Source organism: Narcine bancroftii, chromosome 3 (genome assembly GCF_036971445.1).
Source record: "Narcine bancroftii isolate sNarBan1 chromosome 3, sNarBan1.hap1, whole genome shotgun sequence".
In the NCBI taxonomy this organism is placed as follows: domain Eukaryota; kingdom Metazoa; phylum Chordata; class Chondrichthyes; order Torpediniformes; family Narcinidae; genus Narcine; species Narcine bancroftii.
The window spans coordinates 204,255,234-204,277,260 of NC_091471.1; the positions used below are offsets into that span (position 1 = coordinate 204,255,234).

The 22,027-nt window shown below is 38.7% G+C and overlaps 1 protein-coding gene across 16 annotated transcripts in view; it reads right to left on the reverse strand.

Annotated features, from left to right (window-relative positions):
* ttc29 (tetratricopeptide repeat domain 29) overlaps window positions 1-22,027 on the reverse strand; it is a 445,918-nt gene that overhangs the window by 235,862 nt on the left and 188,029 nt on the right. For all 16 annotated transcript variants that reach the window (XR_011354088.1, XR_011354086.1, XR_011354087.1 and 13 more), the window contains one exon: window positions 309-400. Coding sequence is in view for 13 of the 16 variants with exons in the window: in XM_069926383.1 (XP_069782484.1) it covers window positions 309-400 (92 nt within the window). In the remaining 3 variants the exon portion in view is untranslated. The remainder of the gene's footprint in view (window positions 1-308; window positions 401-22,027) is intronic.

A 22,027-nucleotide genomic window follows, 5' to 3' on the forward strand; every position in this document is an offset into this window, starting at 1 on the left:
GAAAACACTTCTGGTGTTTGGAACATTTTGAGGCTTAACTTTAAACACAAAATACATTGGATGAAACAAAAACATCATTCCTGTTTCTCTAGCTGTGATGCTACCGCAAAACGATGAATTTTGTGACTTTTTCATGACAATAAATTCTAATTCAGAGTTGGACCTTTGCTGTATTAAATATCTGTTTTTGAATATATTCAAAATGGAAGTACTGTACTTCAGATTTAATTGCTCTGTAATTTTGGAAACACGCCTCTAATAATTCTTTTCACACCTTAATGACTTTGCAGTAGCAAAATGCAGCCTACCTTAGTAAGGCCATGGCCAGAGCTTCATAGGCTTTGCCTAAGCCAACATCATCATCCATGGAACTAGACAGGTCCACATAAGTTTGTAAGTACTAAGAGAGAAACAGAAATAAATTAGAAAATAATTTTCCAAATAAAAAAGCATTTATTTTTCATCTATTTTTGAACTATTTTAACTGGTATTTAATTGTTTTTTAACAAAGTGGGGAAACAAAGATGATCAGTTTTCTTTTGAAGACAGCCTTTAATATTGATGGATAAAATTACGTGGCCAATAAAATGATTAATCATTTAGTTATATTTCATCTTTCAATGCACTTTTTAATGATTTCACCAGTGACAAATTAAGATTATGGTGACCATAATAAATTAATAGAAGCTATAAGAAGAAAGCTCTACACAGGTCTTTAATACATCTTACTTGTTAAATTTCTGTATGTTAGGATTTGTGTAGCGGTAAGTGCAACACTATTACCGTGCCAATGACCCGGGTTCAAATCCACAGCTGTCAGTAAGGAGTTTGTACGTTCTCCCCATGACTGCTCTGGGTGCTCTGATTTCCTTGCACTTTCCAAAAGCAAAAGGTTTAGTAGGTTAATTAGTCACGTGTGTAACTGACCACTGCAGGCTTGTGGGTCTGTTACCATGATGTATCTCTGAATTCAGACTGTGACCTGTTCACAATGGTGGGTCATTTCTGTTCTCATGAGCATGAGAACATAGTCCTAGGTAAAAAGGCTTGAAGTCTGGTCAAACTCTCAAGAGTCCCTAATAGCAGATCAATTGAAAAATATATTGGGATTGAGACCATTCTGAAGGTAGATGAGGGATGAACAAAATGGGGATTTCTAGTCTGCTTGGGACTCATCCTCTCAGCATGTTTGTGTGGTTATTGCTCATGCACTAGAATTCTTATATGCTAAAATCAATTGTTTCTTCCATAGGCATCAACAGCCACAACTAACTTTTCCAGTTCTGCAAACACCATATAAATTTGAGGGAGAATGTTTGTAGGAGTACCAAGGTTCCCCACATTAGGAACTTTAGATGAGGCACTTGAAAAGCAGACAGAATACTTTCCAAACAGCTTGTTGATCCCATTCTCTCATTCACAGCACCTGCAAAAGGGCAGGTTGCAAGAAGTTACCAAATTCAATGATATCAAAAGCAATGCTATAAGAAATGAAAAAACAAGAAATATTTAGCTGCAGTTAAGCCAAGGTGATTTACGGAAAACTTAGTGATCAATAGTTACACCACTTCAATCTTATTACCTGCAACAGTCACATCTTTCAAAACTGCCTCCCTCAAGTCTGTACTATTGCAATCACTGCTAAATACTGAATTAAATATTTTTTTCTCCTTGCTATCACACAAAGCATGATTAGCTCCTCACTCAGGCACAATTTTGAAACTACTATTGCTATTCTGTTAGGAGAGCAACTTTCTTTCACGTGAAACATTAACATGTAAGTTTCTTTTTTGCTATACAAGGTTGCACACCATACAAGGCCTGCAAACAAAAGCAGGAAGAGCCCATCTGCCCATTTTCTAACAATTTGAAGAGAAAATTCTGTACATTATGGGATCAAAACCATGACTGCTGGTTGGAGGGATTGCTGCATAAGATTTGTTTACAACTAAAATTCTTGTTCTCTCTGACTTCCTTCTCCCTCTCTGCATGATAAACTTCAGATTTTTTGGATATCCACTCTCCCACTGGTGAATGGTTATTGGCCCGAAACATTAGCTCTGTGTCTCTCTCCACAGGTGCAATCTGACCTGCTGAACATTTATAGAATATTTTATTTATATTTCAGATTTCCAACATCTGCACTTTTTTGATTATGGACACTCTTGATTCTTCTTCAGATACTAAGCCAACCTTTGTACCTCTATTTTCCTATTTCAGCTGGTTTGATTGCAGATACCTCAGATGATGAAAAAATGAACTGCATTGCTGTAAAAAATGTGTTGTTACTCAATCAAGTTCTTCTAAGCATCAGTTCAGATATTAACACAAGGCAGATTTTCAAAGCAACGTATGTGTAAGCATCTAACAAGAAGCTGATACAATTTATTTTTTGTTAATATTTCCTAAAAAAGAGAGATTATATACTGTTGAATTCAATGTATCCAGCTTCCAAAGAATATCTCAAAACATATATAAAGAAATGGCAACCTTTCAAATTTGTCAGGGGAAGGAAAAATCTCAAGACTTTGCAATCTAAAGGTGGACTAAACTGTTCAATGAGGACTAAGTTGCTATTAGAGAAACTCAAATAGATGACAAATTAACTTTGGAAGAAGGTCACTCCTTTTTCCAGCTTAGCTTTAGGAATGCTGAGGCATCATTTCTTTCTCTAAGGATAAACATGTGCCTGATGCATTTTGCTAGTGACACCGATGGCACCACTCAAATATCTAGCAAAGCTATCAGAGTTCAGACTTCAATGGAGATTACATTTCATAGGAGTATTAAGGACCATAAAAGATGGTGAACATGAATTTGTTTGTGCTATCTTTCTTGCAGAATTTCTTTGTACTGTATTCTACAACCAAATTAAAAATCAACAAGTAAACCGATAGGGACTTTTGATTTTAAATAACACTGTTGAGGGGGCCTTCCTGGCAGTTGTCCAATGTTATACAGTGTAAGGTCATTATAAAATTGAAGTGTTGGAGCAATCTGAAATGCGAAGGGAAACCACGTTTTGAAAGCAAAAACAATGGAAAAAAAAACATAGGCTTATTTTCCAGGTCATTGAATTACATATATTAAGATTATTAAAATAGGGCAGCACGGTTGGCGTAGAGGTTAGAGCAATCAGCGCCAGCAATCAGATGCAGACCTGGGTTTGAACCTCCGCTGTCTGTAAGGAATTTGTACATTCTCCCTGTGTCGGCGCGGGTTTTCTCTGGGGCTTCCAGTTTCTTCCCATTGTTCAAAAACGTATTGGGGCGGGGGTGGTGGTGTAGGTTAATTGGGGTGAATTGGGCAGCACGGACTCGTGAGCTGAAATGGCCTGTTACCATGCTATATATCTAAATAATGTTGTCAGAAGATGAGAAATAACAAACAAGAACTTCCGTATTTGACAGCAAGTAGGACCCACTAGACTGGCCTCTTGCTCACTGCCACCCGCCCCGTGCCTCATTCAATTTATTCAGGGGGCTATGCTCATCAAACAAAGGCTCAGCATGGAGCATCAATGTCCAGCACTCTCCTCAAAGCTAGCAATTGATTGTACCATTGGCATGTACAACAAACATGGACGTTGCACTGCTGGCAGGGGCCACCGTGGTCAGTCTTCTCACCAGGGGATGCGAACAGCGGCGGTGGCTCCAGAAAACAGGGACAACCTGAGGAAAGGTGGTCTGCAAAGCTGGAGGTCAACTTCCTGGATAGCCACGGCACCTCTGTGGGCTTCTTGAAGCTGGGTAAGTATCCTCCTGCCATCATCTTGCAGATGAAAGTCTCCACTATGTTTGTATTTCAGTGCCCAAAATGGGACATTTTTTTGGTGGGGGGGGGAAAAGGAGGGTCTTGTATGCCCTCAAATATGATAAGCATTCTGACTACTAAAAATATGCTGAAAAGTGAAAAAAAACAAATGTGGAATGTTAAAAATTCTGAACAGATTATGGAAATGCACAAACATTACAGACCTTTGTATTTTTTATTACATTTATGAGCAATTTCAATACATTATTTTAAAAGAGAGCAGCATGAGGTGGAGTATGATTACAGAGTTGTGAGCTTTAGTTTCGGAGATCCCTGGAGAGTCATGCAATAATTTTAAGTTGCAGTTGCTGTTAATACATTCGTTTTATAATGTTTTCTGAATTCTTTAAGGGGTGTTTGACCATCCTTTTGTTTTGCTTGAAAATGGACAACCGTGTCTTAGTTAATCATAGGTAAATCATGGCATCTATTATTTATTTCTCATGATGATTATTAAATCATTGCTTATGCTGTTTAGAGATGGCAGGAGTAATTATTAACTCTCTAAAACATATTTGTTGGCTATTTCCTCCAATGTAGAAGTGAAAACTAACATATAATGGATATTTTAATTACATGAAATAAAACACAACATTTCATCCTGAAATTAAAGTCAAGTAGAAGATACAAATTTATATTTATAGCTGTTATTAATGAAACCAGTGAGTTGTTCTCTGCAGACAACACCAGTGGCTCCTGCAGCAAAAAAATGAATGGTTTATCTAAATAGCTGTTCTTGTTCAATATCAAGAGATCAAAAATCTACAGGTTTTCCAGTACATTCACACTTCTGCCAGAGTTCAGACTTCCAAACAGCCTGGAAATTAGAACAAGACTCAAGAATCTGCTTTCTGTTGCAATATCCAAATACCACTAAAAGACAAATCAATTAGGAAATCTTGTGGAAACTGATGGATTAGCTCTCTTCCCAATGAAAAAAATTGGTTTGCTTATGCACTATGTGAGGCAATTTGGCGAAAATAAGATTAGTTTGTTCATGCCTGAGATCAAAAAGGACATTGAAGAGGAATAATTATGCAAATAGTTTTGCTGCCCTTTACAAATGTAGGCAATGTGACTTTATCTTTTGCCACCCATGAAAACTGGCAATTTGCATTGTGTAGCGGCACTATAGATAGACTACAGCTCCCAGAAGTCTAGCAAACTGGCACGGGACATTATAACATCATGACGTAGTGCTTGTGGTTCAGTGTTTTAAAAGAATATGTGTGCTACTCAAGTAAACAAGTTCTGATTTACTTGCAACTGTGTGTGTTGTTATTTCGCATTCATCAGCCACCACTGCATCTTTAGTGGCTACACTTGGTGACTGCAGTTGTTGCTGTTAAGTTTCCGGCCTTCTGTTTGGCGGAACCAGAGCTGTCGTTTCGACAGGCTGAGGCAGAATTTCACCCCAGGAAGATTGAGGTGGACATGACTTGTTGTTATCACCTTGTCAGTACCTTGGACCAAGCCACTGCCAAGTGAATCAATGACATCCTGCACGATCCACTGGAGCCTGGAGAGTGTAAGTATGACAATCAAAGGTGCTCCTGCTGTGAATTTATGGCATGTCCCCCAGAGAGAGGGCTGCTAGACTGTCACACATGGAGGATTTTGGAGACCGCGCCCCATCTGAACTAATGGATGACATGCTGTGCCTGGTATCCGGCCAATGGCCAGTTATATTATTTGAATAGCTCTTCCTGGAGAGCAGAGTTCTTTCGAAGGCCCAAAGGCAGAGGAAGATTTCCTGTGGCTGGCAAAAAAAACACACCAAAAAGTCTTTGGACAATGTAACTGCATTACAGCTGTCTGCACCCAGCACCTCCATTGTTGACACTTCTTCCCAAGCCAACGCTCTCAACACACCAGCTCCTATGACAAGGCAATGTCTCAAGTTAGGCAGAAGGCCCGTTGACATTTCCACCTCGTCTTTTTACCACTGCCACTGTGGAGTCAATGCACTTAGGAGCCTGCCATCCTGTGCGTTCTTGGGAAAAGCCCTGGCTGACCATCATTAATGGCTGTGACGGTTGGCTAAAAATCTATGAGCCTTCTATATGTTTGGGGTCAGCTATCCCAACGTAACTTTTTGGTGGACACACAATTGGAGGTTAGTGTTTTTCCACCAACTGGCTTCCATACATGTTATCCTACCCCCTAACCTCCAACTCACAGTTGTTAATAGTTCCAATGTACTCATGTATGGCACCAAAAGAATGAATGTTCAGTTCGAGGGGAACACTTACACATGGCTTTTTATTATAGTGGCAATGTCACAACCGCTAATCAGGGCTGATTTCCTTCAAACTTATTCATTCATGGTAGATTTAAAAGGGCGTCATCTGCTAGATAGTTCCACCTTTCAAACTATTCGCCTGGCAGAATCGCATGTTCCTGTACTATGCCTTCAAGCCCTGCGTAAGACTATTGATAAGTTTGCCAGACTTGAAGAAGAGCATACGGAACCTCTACATACATATTTTAGATGTCTGCGAGAATTTGTACGGACCTCGACTGACCATCAATCCAGACAAATGTGTTTTTGGAGAACAGTCCATAAAATTCTTGGGGCATATAATCATCAACAAGGGCATGGTTCTGCTGCCTTCCAAGATCAACACCATTACTGAATATCCCAGACCAACCACTGTCAAAGGTCTGCAAGAGTTCCTGAGCATGGTTAATTTTTATCCTTAATTCCTTCCAGCAGCAGCTCACGTTATGAAGCTTCTGTTCAATCTGCTATCTGGTAATGCCAAATCTAATGAGTGCACAGATGAAAGTCCAAATGTTTTCATAAAGACAAAGGAACTATTAGCTCAAGCAACCATGCTCAATTATCCAGTCCTAAACGCAGCCATTGGCCTTTCAACAGGTCTGATGTGGTCATGGGGGGCACTCAGTAGCAGTATGTTGATAGACAATGGGAGTCATTGGCATTCTTTAGCCGCCGCCACCTCCGTGAAACCGAGAGGAAAAAATACAGCACCTTTGATAAAGAGCTCCTAGCCATATATTTGTCCATTCGTTACTTCTGTTACTTTTTGGAAGGCAAATACTTCACCATGTTCACAGACCATAATCACTTGATCTTCATATTTTCTAAGGTGTCAGCCCTGGTCAGCTTGACAAAAGTGGCAGTTATCCTTCATTTTGGAATTCTCTACCAGAATAATGCACATTCTGGGAAAAAAACAATGTAGTGGCTGATGTACTTTCCCTCTCAGTTGCGCTCCAGGTATCAGCTAAGGACCATGGTATTGACTACACGGCTCTCGCCGCTGCCCATGCTCAAGACGGTGAGATGGAGTCGTATTGCATCTCGATAACCAACCTGCAATGGAAGGATCTTCAAATCTATGGCAACAGAAAGCTGCTCTTTTGTGATGTGTCAACAGGATATCCACGGCAAGTGGTTCCAGCTTCATGGAGACATTGTACTTTTGATTCTGTCCATGGTCTTTCTCATCCATCCATCAGATTGACCATTTGTTTGATTTCATACAGGTTTATTTGGCACAATCTGAAGAAAGATGTCATGCAAATGGCCAGATCTTGTGTAGCTTGTCAAAATCCATTGGCATACAAAAGCACCGCTACAACCTTTCCCACCAGTAACTCGCCGCTTCGACCATGTCCAAATAGACATTGTGGGACCAATTCCAGTTTCCCTGCTATCTCTTCACGGTGATCTATAGGTTTACGAGATGGCCTAAGGCAGTCCCCATGGCGGATGCTTCTACGAATTCTTGTGGACGAGCATTCCTTAATTCCTGGGTGGCTCACTTCGGCCTACCAGCGCATATCACTTCCGACAGGTCCTCAATTTATATCTTTGTTATGGACAGCCTTATCACGGCTGTTCGGCTCTAGGCTTCATCATACAAGCGCCTATCACCCACAGTCCAATGGGATGGTTGAATGATTCCATTATCACCTTAAATCAGCCTTAATGGTCCATTTGGACAGTCCCATCTGGGCAGATGAATTATCATAGGTGTCGCTCAGCATAAGGACAACTCCAAAAGAGGATCTTCACACTTCATCTGTGGAGCTTGTATATGGTGGTCCTAGGGGAATTTGTTCCACACACATCCAGTAAAGAGAACATACTTCTGGGTAAAAAGGCTTGAAGTTTGATCAAACTCTCAAGAGTCCCCAATAGCAGATCAATTGAAAAATATATTGGGATTGAGACAGTTCTGAAGGCAGATGAGGGGATGAAACAAAATGGGGATTTCTAGTCTGCTTGGGATCCCAAAGAGCAGCTGAGCAGACTAAGGGATACTGTAGGCAAATTATTCCCTGTACCATCATCATCACATGGCAAACATGTTTCTTTTCTACCATACGAGCTGAAGGACTGTGAATATGTGTTCTTACACAGAGGAACACATGGACAGCCCTTTCAGGTGCCATACAAGGGACCATACAGGGTGATAAGATGAACGAGGTCAACCTGCATCTTGGACATTGCCGGGCAGACTCTGTCATTCACAAATGACAGGCTCAAACCAGCCCATGTTGATAAAATTACCCCTATTCAACAGCCAACAGTCCAACGCAGGGGTCGACCTCCCAAAAAATCTACCAGGAGATAGTGCCAGTTCTATGGAGGGGGGGCGTATACTGGTGGTATAGATAGACTACAACTCCCAGAAGTCTAGCGAACCATCATGGGATGTCATAACATCATGACATGGTGCATGCGGTTCAATGTTTTAAAAGAATGCGCGTGTGACTCGAGTAAATGAGTTCTGATTTACCTGCAGCAACTGTGTGTCGTTATTTCATGTTCATAAACCATCACTACACTTTCAGTGGCTACAATGGTTTCCTATACAAAATAGACATCTTGAGATGTGTACCTACAAATTAAAAGACCTAGTTGAGCCGCAAGAGTTTGTATGGTTACCATCAGAGTTTGTTTGTGGTATTTTACACGTTATTTGCTGCAATTCTCTCAAATCCAAGTCGTATTTAGTCTTTGAGAAACTGATGCCAGGCTTCCTCCTTAAATACTAAATTCCTAATGTTGTTGGCTAAGGCCAGTGGCAGGGTTAGCCAAACCACAGCTTGTCAGCCACATGCATCTCTTTGACATAATGTGTGGTTCACAGAAATATGTTGGCTGAGACAGGAATCATATGAGCAGGTGCTAATAATGGTAGTTTTAGTGGGTGTGGCTTCCAATTGGCTGATTGTGGCATGTGCGGCCGTGTGGCTGGCAGCGAAATTAGCAAAATGTTAGTGTGATCTAGGCCACCCGCCCTCTGGAGCTCCTGAAGCCCCAACCATGGATTCTCACCTAGGGCCTGGTCACCTACCCACAGGATGTCCAGACACTCTCACACTGTACCCTAGAATGAAGTTTGTGAAGTCGAAGCATCGTGCAATCCTTACAAATCAACACCTGACAGAGCTAATTCGTACAGCCTTGACAATGTATCAGTCAGATTTTCAATGCCCCACAGCCAAGATGGAGACTCACAATAATTAGTGAGGATTTTGAAAATATTTTGTATATGTGTACTTTTTGATTATTGAAACTAGTACAAATTAGCTGTTTAAAAACTATGTACGTGAATAAATATATTATGACAATGTATTTCTTAATATTTATATAATTTTGTGACAAAATATGCATGCAGGTGTAAAAATGTGTATGTAATATTTTTTTCATATCTTGCAGTTCTCAAACATCTAAAGTTTATCATATTGAGCAAGTTTTGCCACCCCTGGTCTATGGTATGGAATTTCAGGTTACAGACTCAACAGTACAGAATAACTTTCAATACATATTCAAGTCAGAATGGTTTGCAACTTGAAAGACATTATCTTCTAGGTCCAGCAGCATTACTGGGAGAAAGAAGAATTGTCAGCATTGCAGACTAGAACCAATTATCAAGACTGAGACCAAGTGCAGACTTGGAGATGGCTTCTCTGATCATCTGTGTTCTGTCTGCAACATCCATCCTGGCCTCCCGAATACATGCCATTTCAGCTCCCAGTACATTCAGGCCATTCCTACACCAGCCTGTCCAATCTTGGCCTTCTCCATGCCAGAATGAAGTACAATGTAAATTGGAGGAACAACAGTTCATAGTTTGCATGGGCATTTGACAGCCCAATAGTATGAACATTGAATTTTCTAATTTCAGATGACTCCACTCTCTTTTCCCAAACTGCTTCTATTCTTTCCCTTTTTCCCCTTCCATCCCATTTTTGATTCCTTTCCCAACAACATGAAACCAGATGTCTCAAATGCACTCATCCCCATCCTGTTTGGTTCCTTTCTGTTCCATCCATATTTTTCCACTTGGATTTTTTCCCTCTTTCCTTCATTGACCCTTATCCTCCCACTTTGGTTCCATCTGGTCTCTCATTACAGCACCATGTTGCCATCTCCCTTTATCAGATTCCAGCACTGGCAGCCTATGGAGACAACTACTTATCACCCATTCCAACATGTATGACATTTTCCTCTGCCTCATTCCTTTGCTTCTCTCTCCCCCTGTATTTGAGATCTGCCACTCAACTGCTTCTGTCTGCTGACCTTCACTTCTCCGAGTTCCGCCAATACCCTAACAAATCCTACCTCTCCCATCCTGTTCTCATTACACCAGCTCACTCTCCCCTATATCCTCAGTCTTGATGAATGGTTCCAGCCTACAATGCTAACAATTCCTTTTTCTCTCAATGATGCTGCTTGACCCACTGAGTTCCTCCATCAGATTTTCTGCTGCTTCAGATTCAAGCATTTGCAGTCTCTTGTCTGTTTGGTCATGGAGCTTGTCTCCTGTTGATGTTTTTATTCCTCTGACTATTTGAATTTGGAGGAAAGGGAGATAAAATTATATCCTATTTCCTTTTTAACACAGTAGGAGCCACCTTGTCTTATCAAGTCTATATTGGTTGACAGAGAAGTTCCACTTCCCCACTAATTTTCCATTTAATCTATTCTCCCACATTCCTATAAAACCCCCTCCAGATCCTACTACTCACCTACACTAGGGGCAACTTAAGCTAGCCAGTTAGCCTGTCAACTTTTGTAATGAGAAGGGAAATTGGAGCACAAGGGGGTAATCTGTGTAATCAAAGGGAGAATTTGCAAATTCAACACAAACAGCACTGGAAGTCTGAATTGTACTGTGAGGCAATAGCTCTACTAGATGCACCACTTTACCACCTTAAAAAAATATGGAATGCTGTCAAGAGTGCCGGTGATAGGCGAGGCGGAATGTGAATATTTAGTTTAGTGAAAGGATGTTGTTCATGTAGATAGCTTTGTGGAGGATGTACTGGTTCTGAGCACTTTTCCAGTTGCACCAAGCCTGAGAAAGTATGAATATCTCATTACATTCATGACTTGAATCTTGTGATTGATCAGAATATCTTTGAGGGATTAGGTGGGACACTCATCAAAGATGAAACCAGCTTCTGCCATGTCATTACAGCAAATGTTGATTTAGCTTGTCTTGTTAAACAAAAAGGGAACAATCATTTTGCAGTCTACCTACAGTCAGCAGGAGATTGAGAGGCAGATAGTAGACAAATCTTGGAGAGGCAGAGCGATGATAAGATTTTAGTAGTAGGGGATTTCATCTTTCCCAAAATTAACCTTAGTGGGTAAAGCTTAGAGGGGCAGCCTAGAAAGCTTTTTAAGTGTGTATGTAATTGTCTTACTCAGAAAGGGGCAACACTGGACCTAACCTTAGGAAATGTAATCAGGCAAGTGGTTGGAATGTCAATAGGACGATATTTTGAAGGCAGTGACCATAATTCTAAGCTTCAAAGTAGTGATAGAAAGAGGCAAGGAGTGACTGGAAATTATGCTTCAGGGTAAGGGCCAGTTTTATTATCATAAGAGAACATCTTGAGAAAATAGTTGGAGAAACTGTTGACTGTTCATGGGTACCCCCTCATCACCCTATTTAGAACCTCTTCTCACTGCTATCTTTGGTTTGAAGGTATCTAAATCTGAAAAACCAGAACCTCTGGGTGTTTTTTCAATTGCTACCAGGCTCTTGAACCTCCTCATTACATTAATGATGAACTGCTCCAACACCATGAAAAGGACTACTGGCACTATTTTAACACTTTCTTTCTTCCATAATGATAACTGAATATTTATGATCTATTGTTTGTATTTGTTAAGTACCAGACAGCAGCAATAGAAATTAGCCCAGATGGTGTTATATTTAAATAATATTTTTAAATTATTAATTAATAATGATATAACACTTTATCTAATTTATCAAACTTATCTACACTTATCTAGCTTAACCCCCAACCATGTGCGAATATACTGATGTGTGTGGAATATGTGAAACCATTATAGCTCAAGGCACAATTCTCAAAAGGCAGCTCAAAGTTGAGTTTCAGAAATTCAGAGTTGACACATAGCCTTGAAATTGAGGTGACATGCAGGCAGGCTTTAGATGAAATTAGTAGTTCATGAAGTGGGTGAAAGGGACCGGGGGTGGGGGGGTGACCGAATGTTCATAGCTCACAAAACCCTTGTTGAGGTACTTCCAGCGGAATGTTCCTTTTAGACAAGTGTCAACCAAAACTCTCCTCTTCTTTGGCATAGGGGACATGAAGCAAGTGATGGTCACAAAGCTTCCAGAACCTTTTTCATGGGTCAGCTGAACAAAAGTGACCTTCACTCTTTTGGTCACAGAGTGGTATTCCCATTCCACAGACAGAAGGAAATCAGACAGATTGTCTATAACCACACATAAAGCCAATCCAGCACAGTATTTCTTCCAATAACTATTTGCTCTTTAAAATGACCTATGAGCAAAGCTGAGCACTCAGTCTTAATCTGTTGGTCACATGGTCCAGAGACCTGGGTTTTCCAGGCCCCTTCAGATGGATCCATTTAGGAACCTGCTATCTTCAACCTACAGTCAGTTTCACAGACACTCCAAAGTCTGCAAAATTTTTGTCACATTTGTTCTCTTAAAGTGACAATCCCAGACAAAAATAAACTGAAAAATGGATGTATGTAATAGTTATCTCTTTTTAATTTAACACCTATTATTGAAGGGGCAGGTTATGTTAGTAATGGGAAGCAAAGGAGTATGGTGGAATTTTTTTTTGTGATTAGAAGCATGTGATCATTGTTAAGGCCACTAAAAGATTTTGATGAATTGGCAAGTAGGACTTAACATGGCATGTAGAATTTAATCAGAATGTGTGAAGTGATAGGTTTTTGGAAATCAAAGAATAGAATATACTCAGTAGGTAAGGCCTGAGGGAGTATTGAGGAAAAAGTCAAACATTTCTGAAGGTAAAAGATGAGGTTTTTAAGAAGGTATATAGGATGCTTGCCTTCATTATCTGCAGCGCAGACTATAAGAATAGGAAGCTTATACAATATTGGTTAGTCCACACTGCAGGAATGATGTGATTGCATTGGAGAGAATGCAGAGGAATTTCATCAGGATGTTATATAAAAAAAAAGGAAATGTTAGAAAGATTCAGCACATCAGACCACATCTAAAAAAAAATAAACAGCTCATGTTTCATATCTGGTTAAATTTCATTGAATGTTGATTTTCATTGGGATATTGGATAGGGTAAAGTATTTCAGATATGTTGGTCAGTCGTGGCTATCCCTTGATGTAGAGGATGATGAACTTCATTCCATTTTCCACAGAGTGAAGATGCCTGAGCATGTATTTGTACTTAATGTTGCACTCCAAGAAGCATACAATACTCCACCAATCAACAAACTAATTCCAATGCATGGAAACCACGAATGGAGCAGATGGATTGGTTGCTGCCTTCATCTACCTTCAAAGCCATTGAGTTCGAAGTTGCTTCATCCGCCTGTTCCACCATTGAGGTCTTGGCTGGATTGTTCTTTGTCAGGGATCTCACCCTCAACCTTACTGATATGGGTGGCCCTACCAGGAGCATAGCTCCAGATGGCATCCCTCTCGGGATCTCAAAACCACACAAGCTTCTCCATCATGACGTTGACAATCCACGGAGAAGATTTCAGATACGAGTAGGGACTGGATAGGCTGGGTTGTTTCCGTAGAGTGGAGAAGGCTGAATGATGACCTCACTGAAGAATGCAAAATAATGAGAAACATTATACAGTAGATAGGAAGAAACTTTTAAAGTTAGATGGCATGTTAAAGGTAAGAGAGGATGTTCAGAGGGTAACTAAGAAAGAATATATTTGCCCTATCCAGGTAGGTGTGGGGAAGAGGGTGGGATTCTTGCAACATTGTATAAATATCTGGTGCCAATCACCTAATGCATTTAACAGCATTTGATCCATAGCCTACTCTGCTGTGGTGACTCAAATGCTTGTTCAGTTGCTTCTTCAATTTTGTGAGCACAGCAATGTTCACCACCCTCTTAGTCAGTGTGTTCCTGACTTCGGCCAAAGCTTCTTGCTCAGATTGCCTTTAACTCTCCTGATCACCTTAAACCTATGTTCTCTGACCTTAACCAGTGTGATGGGGAAATGTTTCTTGCTATCCATCCCATCTATGTTTCTCATTAGTTTGTATATCTCCAATAGACTGCTCTCCTCCTCCCCCCCACCCATTCTCCTCTGCTCCAACGAAAACAAACCCAGCCTATCTTTCTCTCAAAACTGAAATGCCTCATCCCACACAATATCCTTGTGAATCTCCTCTGCACCTTTCCTAGTGCAATCATAGCCTACTAATAACATGGTGATCAGAAAAGTAGCCTAAACAATGTTTTATAAAATTGTTCAATGATCTCCCTGCTCTTGATTCTATGGCTTGATTAATGAATATCAGCATCCCTCTGCCTGTGCACCTGTGTTGCCATATCCAAGGGTCATTGAACTTGTAAACTAAGCTCTTTGCTAATACTCCTCAAGATTATTATTCATGGTGTGTGTGGTGCCTTATTGATTCTCCCAAAATGTATCATGTCATCTGTTACTGCTCTGCTCCACCTACCAGTTGATCAATATCATTTTATAAAATTAGACTATCCTCTTCATTCTCAACATCACCACCATTGTTCATATCCACAGCAACCTTATTAATTATACCTACTATGTTCACATCTAAGTCATTGACATATATAACAAACAAGAAGGATCTCAACTCTACTCCCAGTGGTAACTAATGTCATAGGTTTCCAATCACAAAAGCACCCTGTCTCATATTACCAAGTTAATTCTGGATCCAAATACCCTAGATACCATGGGCTCCAATAATTTGGACCAGCCAGTGGGATATAATGGTCAGTAAAGGGCTTGTTACTTTGGTGTATGACTCTGACTCTTCTCCAGCAAAGATTTGGGGATGGTTGGGGGCAGGAATGTAGCTTAAGTTTGGGAAAGGTAACTCAGCTTCTTATTTTTAGCAAAACAGTCAGGTTTCAAGTAGGGTCAGGAAGACAACCAAAATTCCCACCTGGTGCTATTTCACCGAAAAGTTGAAAATCCTGTTTATTTCTTAAACCACATTAGTAAATATATTTGAATGTTGAATGAGTATGAATATGAAGTTTATTGTCATATGCATAAGTACAGTGTACAGGCATCCCAAAATTCTTACTTGCTATAGCTATATAGGTATGTAAGATACATCGACTAAAATAGTATTTATAAAGTTACGATAGCATGTCAAGAAACAGAAAAAAGAAATGAGAAATATAAAAGAATAAATATTCTTAATTGCAGGTAGTGCAGAAAAAAGTGATGTTTCAATGGTGAGGATACATCTTTTGATGGTCCAAAAATAGTTTATGGTTAGGGGAGGGTAGTACGGAGAGGTCAAGAACTTGCTAGGTGTTGGAGAAAAATGATTAAAAAACCTAGAAGTGCCAGACTTTGGACTTTTGAATTTTCTGCCTGAAGGTGGCAGAGAGAAGAGATTGTGACCAGAATGACGGGTATCTTTTATGTCATTGGCTGCCTTCTTGAGGCATCATTTCACATGGTTATCTTCAATGGACATGAGGTCAGTGCTGTGATGGATTTAGCTAGGTTCACCACTTGCTGCAGCCTTCTGCATTCCTGGACAATTGTGTTTCCAAACCAGGCCACAATGCAACTGGTCAGTATACTTTCCACAGAATACCCATGAAGGTTCAATAGAGAATTCAATGACATGCAAACATATTCGAAACTAGAGAGATTAGTGTGCCTCTTTCATGGTCACTATGATGTGCTGGCTCCAGGAGAGGTCCCCTGATATGTGGACTTGGAGGAACTTAGAGATACTAACACTTTCGACTGGCATCTCACAAATGAAGACAGGTGTATGATTCCTTGGTCTCCCCATTCTAAAGTCCACAATGAGCTCGTTGGTCTTGTTAATGTTGAGAGCAAGATAGTTTTCAAGCATCACAGGGCTAAATTCAATGCTCTGACTCGTTATTACTTGTTTTTTGAACAATGATATTTTGCAACTTAAGTAAAAGCAAATGATACTGCAGAAACGTACTATTTTATAGCTGACATTTCAGAAGAAACTATGGAAGAGATACTTGTTCAAATAAATTCATTATGTTAGTTTTAAATATTGCAATTTGAGGATTTCAGTCTTTGGAATGAATTACCAGTAAAAATTGTAACAATGCATGTTAATGTCAAATAAATAGCCTTTGATTTTTCCCTGTATAATTGCCTTTCCAAAAGATATTTGGAATATTTAGCCAACAACTTTTATTGGATTTGTGAATGTGTAATTTATCTAAAAACTTGTGATGAATAAGTAATGACTTCAGGAATCAGGAGATTTCAAAGTTGCTGGATGATTTGTGCCACTCTCCAATTAGACTTATACAAAATGCTGGTCCTCAAACTCCTATCAGTTACAACAAATTAGCACATTTGCACATTAACCGGCAGCTAAATTCACTGTAGAAAGTTAAGTAAACACAAAGTTCCTTTTTGGGATTTATACTGCTGCAATACAATTCAAATTTTTTTTGTCTATAAATCTAATCTTTTAATTTTGCAGTCAATTCTTGCCTTATTTCCCGATGCCCTTGTCTTGCAATGTTGGCCAGCACACTGCTCTTTTTGAAACACCACAGAATTCTTGAATCAAGGCTATAAACCTGTATATCTCTGTCTCGGCCACATTTATAATAAATTTAGCAGCCTCTCACTTAAACCAATGATGGAAAACCAGCAGAATACATGAAAAATGTTACAACCAAATGCTTACTACATCTTTGAACTTATTCAGATGCCCAGTGATGTAAATCAACACCTATATTATTTTTCAATTTAATTGGGTTATTATTTTAAAGGAATGCAAATTATGTCCTTTGCCATGAAAATGTATTCTTACAAATTAAGTTAATCAAAATGAACTCATTGCGACTATCTGCCTTAATAATTGCTTGGAAAAACTAGAGTGTCATTGTTTATGACTCATTCAAAGAAAAGTCCGTACTAAAGTTGCAGTTGAGTTTTTCATGGTTTATTAAATCTTATCAGTTCCTACATGACTACTACTTTCTTTTACGGTACTGAAAACTATGATAAAATAATTAAACAATGCTTAAAACGATGATTAAAACAATGATTATAACAGTTAATAAAAGCATTCAGACCATCTCCATTTTTTCCAACCTTAATTCAAAATCAATTGTTTATCTTAAACATGCAGAAAGCTAGCCACAACCTTGAAGCTGGCTGTTACTTGGAGACACTCAAAGAATGTTAAAAATATCTGCTGACTTCTTGCAGAATATGCTTGCAAGTCATTTTAACCTTACATAACTGCTGTCTTAAATTTTATAAAGCTAACAAAATTGTTACATTCAGCTTGCACTCAAACATTTAATGATTTTTTGATATTGCATGCCTTTTGAATCTGTAAGTACAGTGGATTTACATGACTCAACCAATCAATTATCAGATCAATCAAAAACATTACAGCCTAATGATTCATGACAAGTGCCACAGTAACATGGATTGAGATGAATCTCAGCACTGGCATGCTATGATGCAGTGGAGCCAAATCACTGGATTATGAATCACAGGAGCTGAAATGGTGAATTGGTGTTTCGACACCTTCCGATGAAGCACATAATGTCATAAAATTATCCTTTGGCCAAAGAGGCTTATGAAAATATTGTATATGAAGTGTAATGATCATCAGTAAATTAAACTTTTTTGTTAACTGTTTTGCTTTCTAATTTTCCAATAAAAATAACATAATAAACCCACCATCTGTAGCTTTATGATGCTGAGTTGTAGGTACATTATTTGATCCCATTCCAGTGTGTTAATAATGGGTTGCTGATATTTTTGATAGTTTTCATTTTTTATTTACAACACAGTAGAAGCTGATTCTGGATATTTAAACCCTGCAGTCCAATTACACCCAAATTAACCTTCAATCCCATATATTTTTGAGGATGGACGAAAACCAGAGTACCTGGGGAAAACCCCTGCAGACAAGGGAAAATGTGGGTAGCTGATTTATGGCAGCTGAATTAGTACAATTTCATTTTTCACAATAGTAACTTAAAATATTAACTTTGTTTTTCTCTCTACAGATGCTGTCTAATGTGCAACATTTTCCATTTGATTTCATATTAGCTTTTTCATCTTGTTAGATTGTTTTGCTAACTTTAATAATATTTTCATGTTTGAACTTTGTACACTTATTTTTCACTCAGGACCTGGAAATAAGATTGCATAGTGCATTTTTATTAGTGCTACGAGTCCAGAGGACCCCAAAACCCAGCAGCAATAGAAATTCACCAAGACAAAATGGTTACTTAAATAAAAGTTGCTTTTAATTATCTTTAAACATGAAAACAGGATCAAACTAACTTATTTCTATTAACTTAACTTAACCCCCTTTTAATTCTAAGCACATGTATATGTAATGTGTATATGTTCAGGAAAGTTCTCTGTTTCACAGTCTAATCTCACTTCTCACTCCATTCACCAGTATCAGACAATACTTATACTGTGCATAGAATTAACATTTATGAACTTTCACCAGCCTTTTATGCTTAAAGGTAAATGGTTACCACTCAGGAAGGTTCAAGTTGGTTTCAGAGAGAGATTTGTGGCTCATTTGACACACACACAAACTGATATCCCCTGATCAGCCACTTCAGTGTCTTGCCGAAGCAACATGCCCCATCATGGTTTTTCCAAATGATAACTTCTTCAGCCAGGTCACCACAGAGTACCTTTTGTTTCCCTTATTTCAGGAGAAACACTCTAGCCAGCTATTTCCTCTTGTAAGGACTACAAAGGTTTTCAACAGGCTGAACTCAGAACTCACAACCCATCTTCAAAATGGGGTTTTGAACAAGCCTGCCAGCTTGCCATGTTGCAGCCTCCAAAAGCCACTGCGGAACTGTCAAACTGAATTCTCTCTCTCTCTCTCTCTCTCTCTCTCTCTCTCTCTCTCTCTCTCTCTCTCTCTCTCTCTCCAAGAGAAATCCTGTTTGTTTTTTTTTCTCTCTCTGTTTGCAAAACCACATGATCCCTCTTGGTTATAAGGGTCCATGGAAAAGTGCAAGCAATAAAGATCAATAGCAGACATTTTTTTAAACAGCATGGGAAAGTTGTTAGTGCTATCCTACACAATTTATACAACATGGGAAAGTTGGTAGCACTATCGCACACAATTTATAAATTCTGGGGGAAATACATGGTGGACCTGCCCTCCCAGAATTCTGTGCAGCAGAGAAACCCCTCCATGAGTGCTCCGTTCATATAGCTGTGCATACAGCCCTTTCCCTGCCGCACAGATCTGCCATTGCTTTTTCCCATGGTCTTTATAAATTGTGCGCGATAGCGCTATCAACCTTGATTGACGGGTGATGCGACTTCTGAATAAGTTTCAGACAGGGAGATCCATAATCCACAATATTCCAGACAGAGAAGCCACTTGTTCCTCTACAATCTACATATAACAGGCCCATAGTTTAGATCCTGGTCTTGGCTGCAACCCAGATACCCAGCTTTGGCTGCACATCCCACTGGCACTTTGGAGCCTTCCTCCCCATCTTACCTTTAAGACTAATGGTTGAGTCAGATTCCAGACAATTATAGGATTGCAGAATAATAGATACCAGATGTAACACTGCACTTGGTTTTATGAGGAATTGGTGACATTTCAGAACATTGGGATTTCTGGCTTTGCACAAATATAGCCAACTATTGACAGTGGTGATGGCTGTTAACAATCCTGATCTTTGCATGGAGAGGAAAGGTTTCCACACTTGCTAAAACAAAGTTTGGCCACATCTTATTGATATGGTTAAATAGAACTTGGAAGATTGATATAAATTTTACCTGTCTGATATCTCTTCATTTCTATCAGTACCATATATATAGAATTACACATTTTTTTGTGGCTTTTCTTTCCAAACAAATGCTCCCAAATGTGCTGCTCTTTATCACAGTTTCAAATCACCAATTCACTTTTTCTGTTAAAATGTACTGTTAGCATCATACTTCCTTTTATATTTGTTCATCTCTGTTTCTTTTTCCCAGGGAGGATATATACAGGATGATTTAAGGTCAATTGTTTTAAATCCTAATTTAGTGTTTCATAATGAAACAACTCTATTACTGGAAAGAAAACAAATTAAAAATGTTCTTTTCTCACGACTGTAAAATGAAAGTATGCTTTTCATTTTCAGTGACTGGTACAACCTTGAAGGACACTGATATAATTTGGCATTCCTACTTTACAGCAACATATTTAAATATGGAAACAATGCTGCTAAAAACTGAATCTCTATAAATGGTAAGCCCCACAAAAGTAAAAAGATTCATTTTGAAAATAACTGTCCCTGTTTTATTCTTAATGTTGCACAGGACTATAAATGTCAATCCATCTAGCGATATTTATCCACACCAATGAGTTCAGAGTTTATTGATTAAACAAATATGTTACTCCCAAGAGAATAGCCACTACTCCACTGATGGTTCTTCAACCTGTAGATCTGGCACTCCAGAGAGCTAGCCCAGCTTATCTTTGGTTTGTTTCTTCAGGTCATTGCATTTATTTCAAATACCCTCCACTGCCTTTGCAATGGTGCGTTCAAATCTGAGATTTGAGCAATTGGAGAATATTTTCATTTGGCTTAGAAGAAGATTTTAAAAGTCTAAGCTTTACACTTTAAGTCAATTTATGATCCAATAACCATTAAATTACTATCGGTATCAGGATAAATAATAATATTTTGTTATTTTTGTTTAACAATTGTAGTTGCCAAACACTATAGTACATAATACAAAATTTTGCTTTCACAGTGAGATGATAGCACAATATCAATTTCAGCACTAAATTTTAATTGCAATTTTACACATCATCATGGTGGAACTATAATGTCACTGGCAATAGTTAAAGAGACCTCATGTGGCCCAAAATGAATGCTATTTCAGTGTGAGGGGCAGAGATTTGCATTAATAAATGATTTCAATAAGTCTTGCACTGGGCTTTAGGCCAGCTGGGGCCAGCACAGCAACGCAAGTACCTACTCTTAAAACATGTGCAGAGGGAATTCTACATACATCTGTGGTTCATTTTTATATTCGATAACAGAAATTGTTCCTTCATGAGGCAGTCTCAAAAATTACTTATAACATTTCTCCAAACATGTTAAGTCACTAAAGGGTGAATCTAATAAAAAATTACACATTTGCTACCTATGTTCTAATACTAATTTATTTGAACAATCTTCATTTCAAATAGTACAATTTACATTCTACTTGAAAAGACTTCAAATCCTATAAATCAGATATATTGAGACATACTTTAATGGACAAGAGCCATAAATGGTTACAATTTTTATGGCATTCTACCTCAATGGCATTTAATAATTTGTAGCACCAAGAATGATTTAATTTTCAAATGAAGATTATTCTTGCAGATTTCCATCACCCCCTCAAGATACAGTAAAAGCCCTGTTATCCAGAATTCAAACAACTGGCAGTCTCAAGCAACCAGCAAAAAGATCATGGAAAATAAATAGATAAAAAATATGTAACTTTAAAATTGGCATGCCTTCCCGTTAGTTCACCAATCACCCAACACACAATCTCAACAAATGGAAAATATACTTATCTGGCATCTACCAATCCCTGTAGGTGCCGGAAACCAGGATTTTACTGTGCAAGAGGTTATTTTTTTGTAATATTTTATTTATCATTTTAAATATATTTAATAACCAACAACCATACAAAACACAAAACATCAAGAAAACCTAT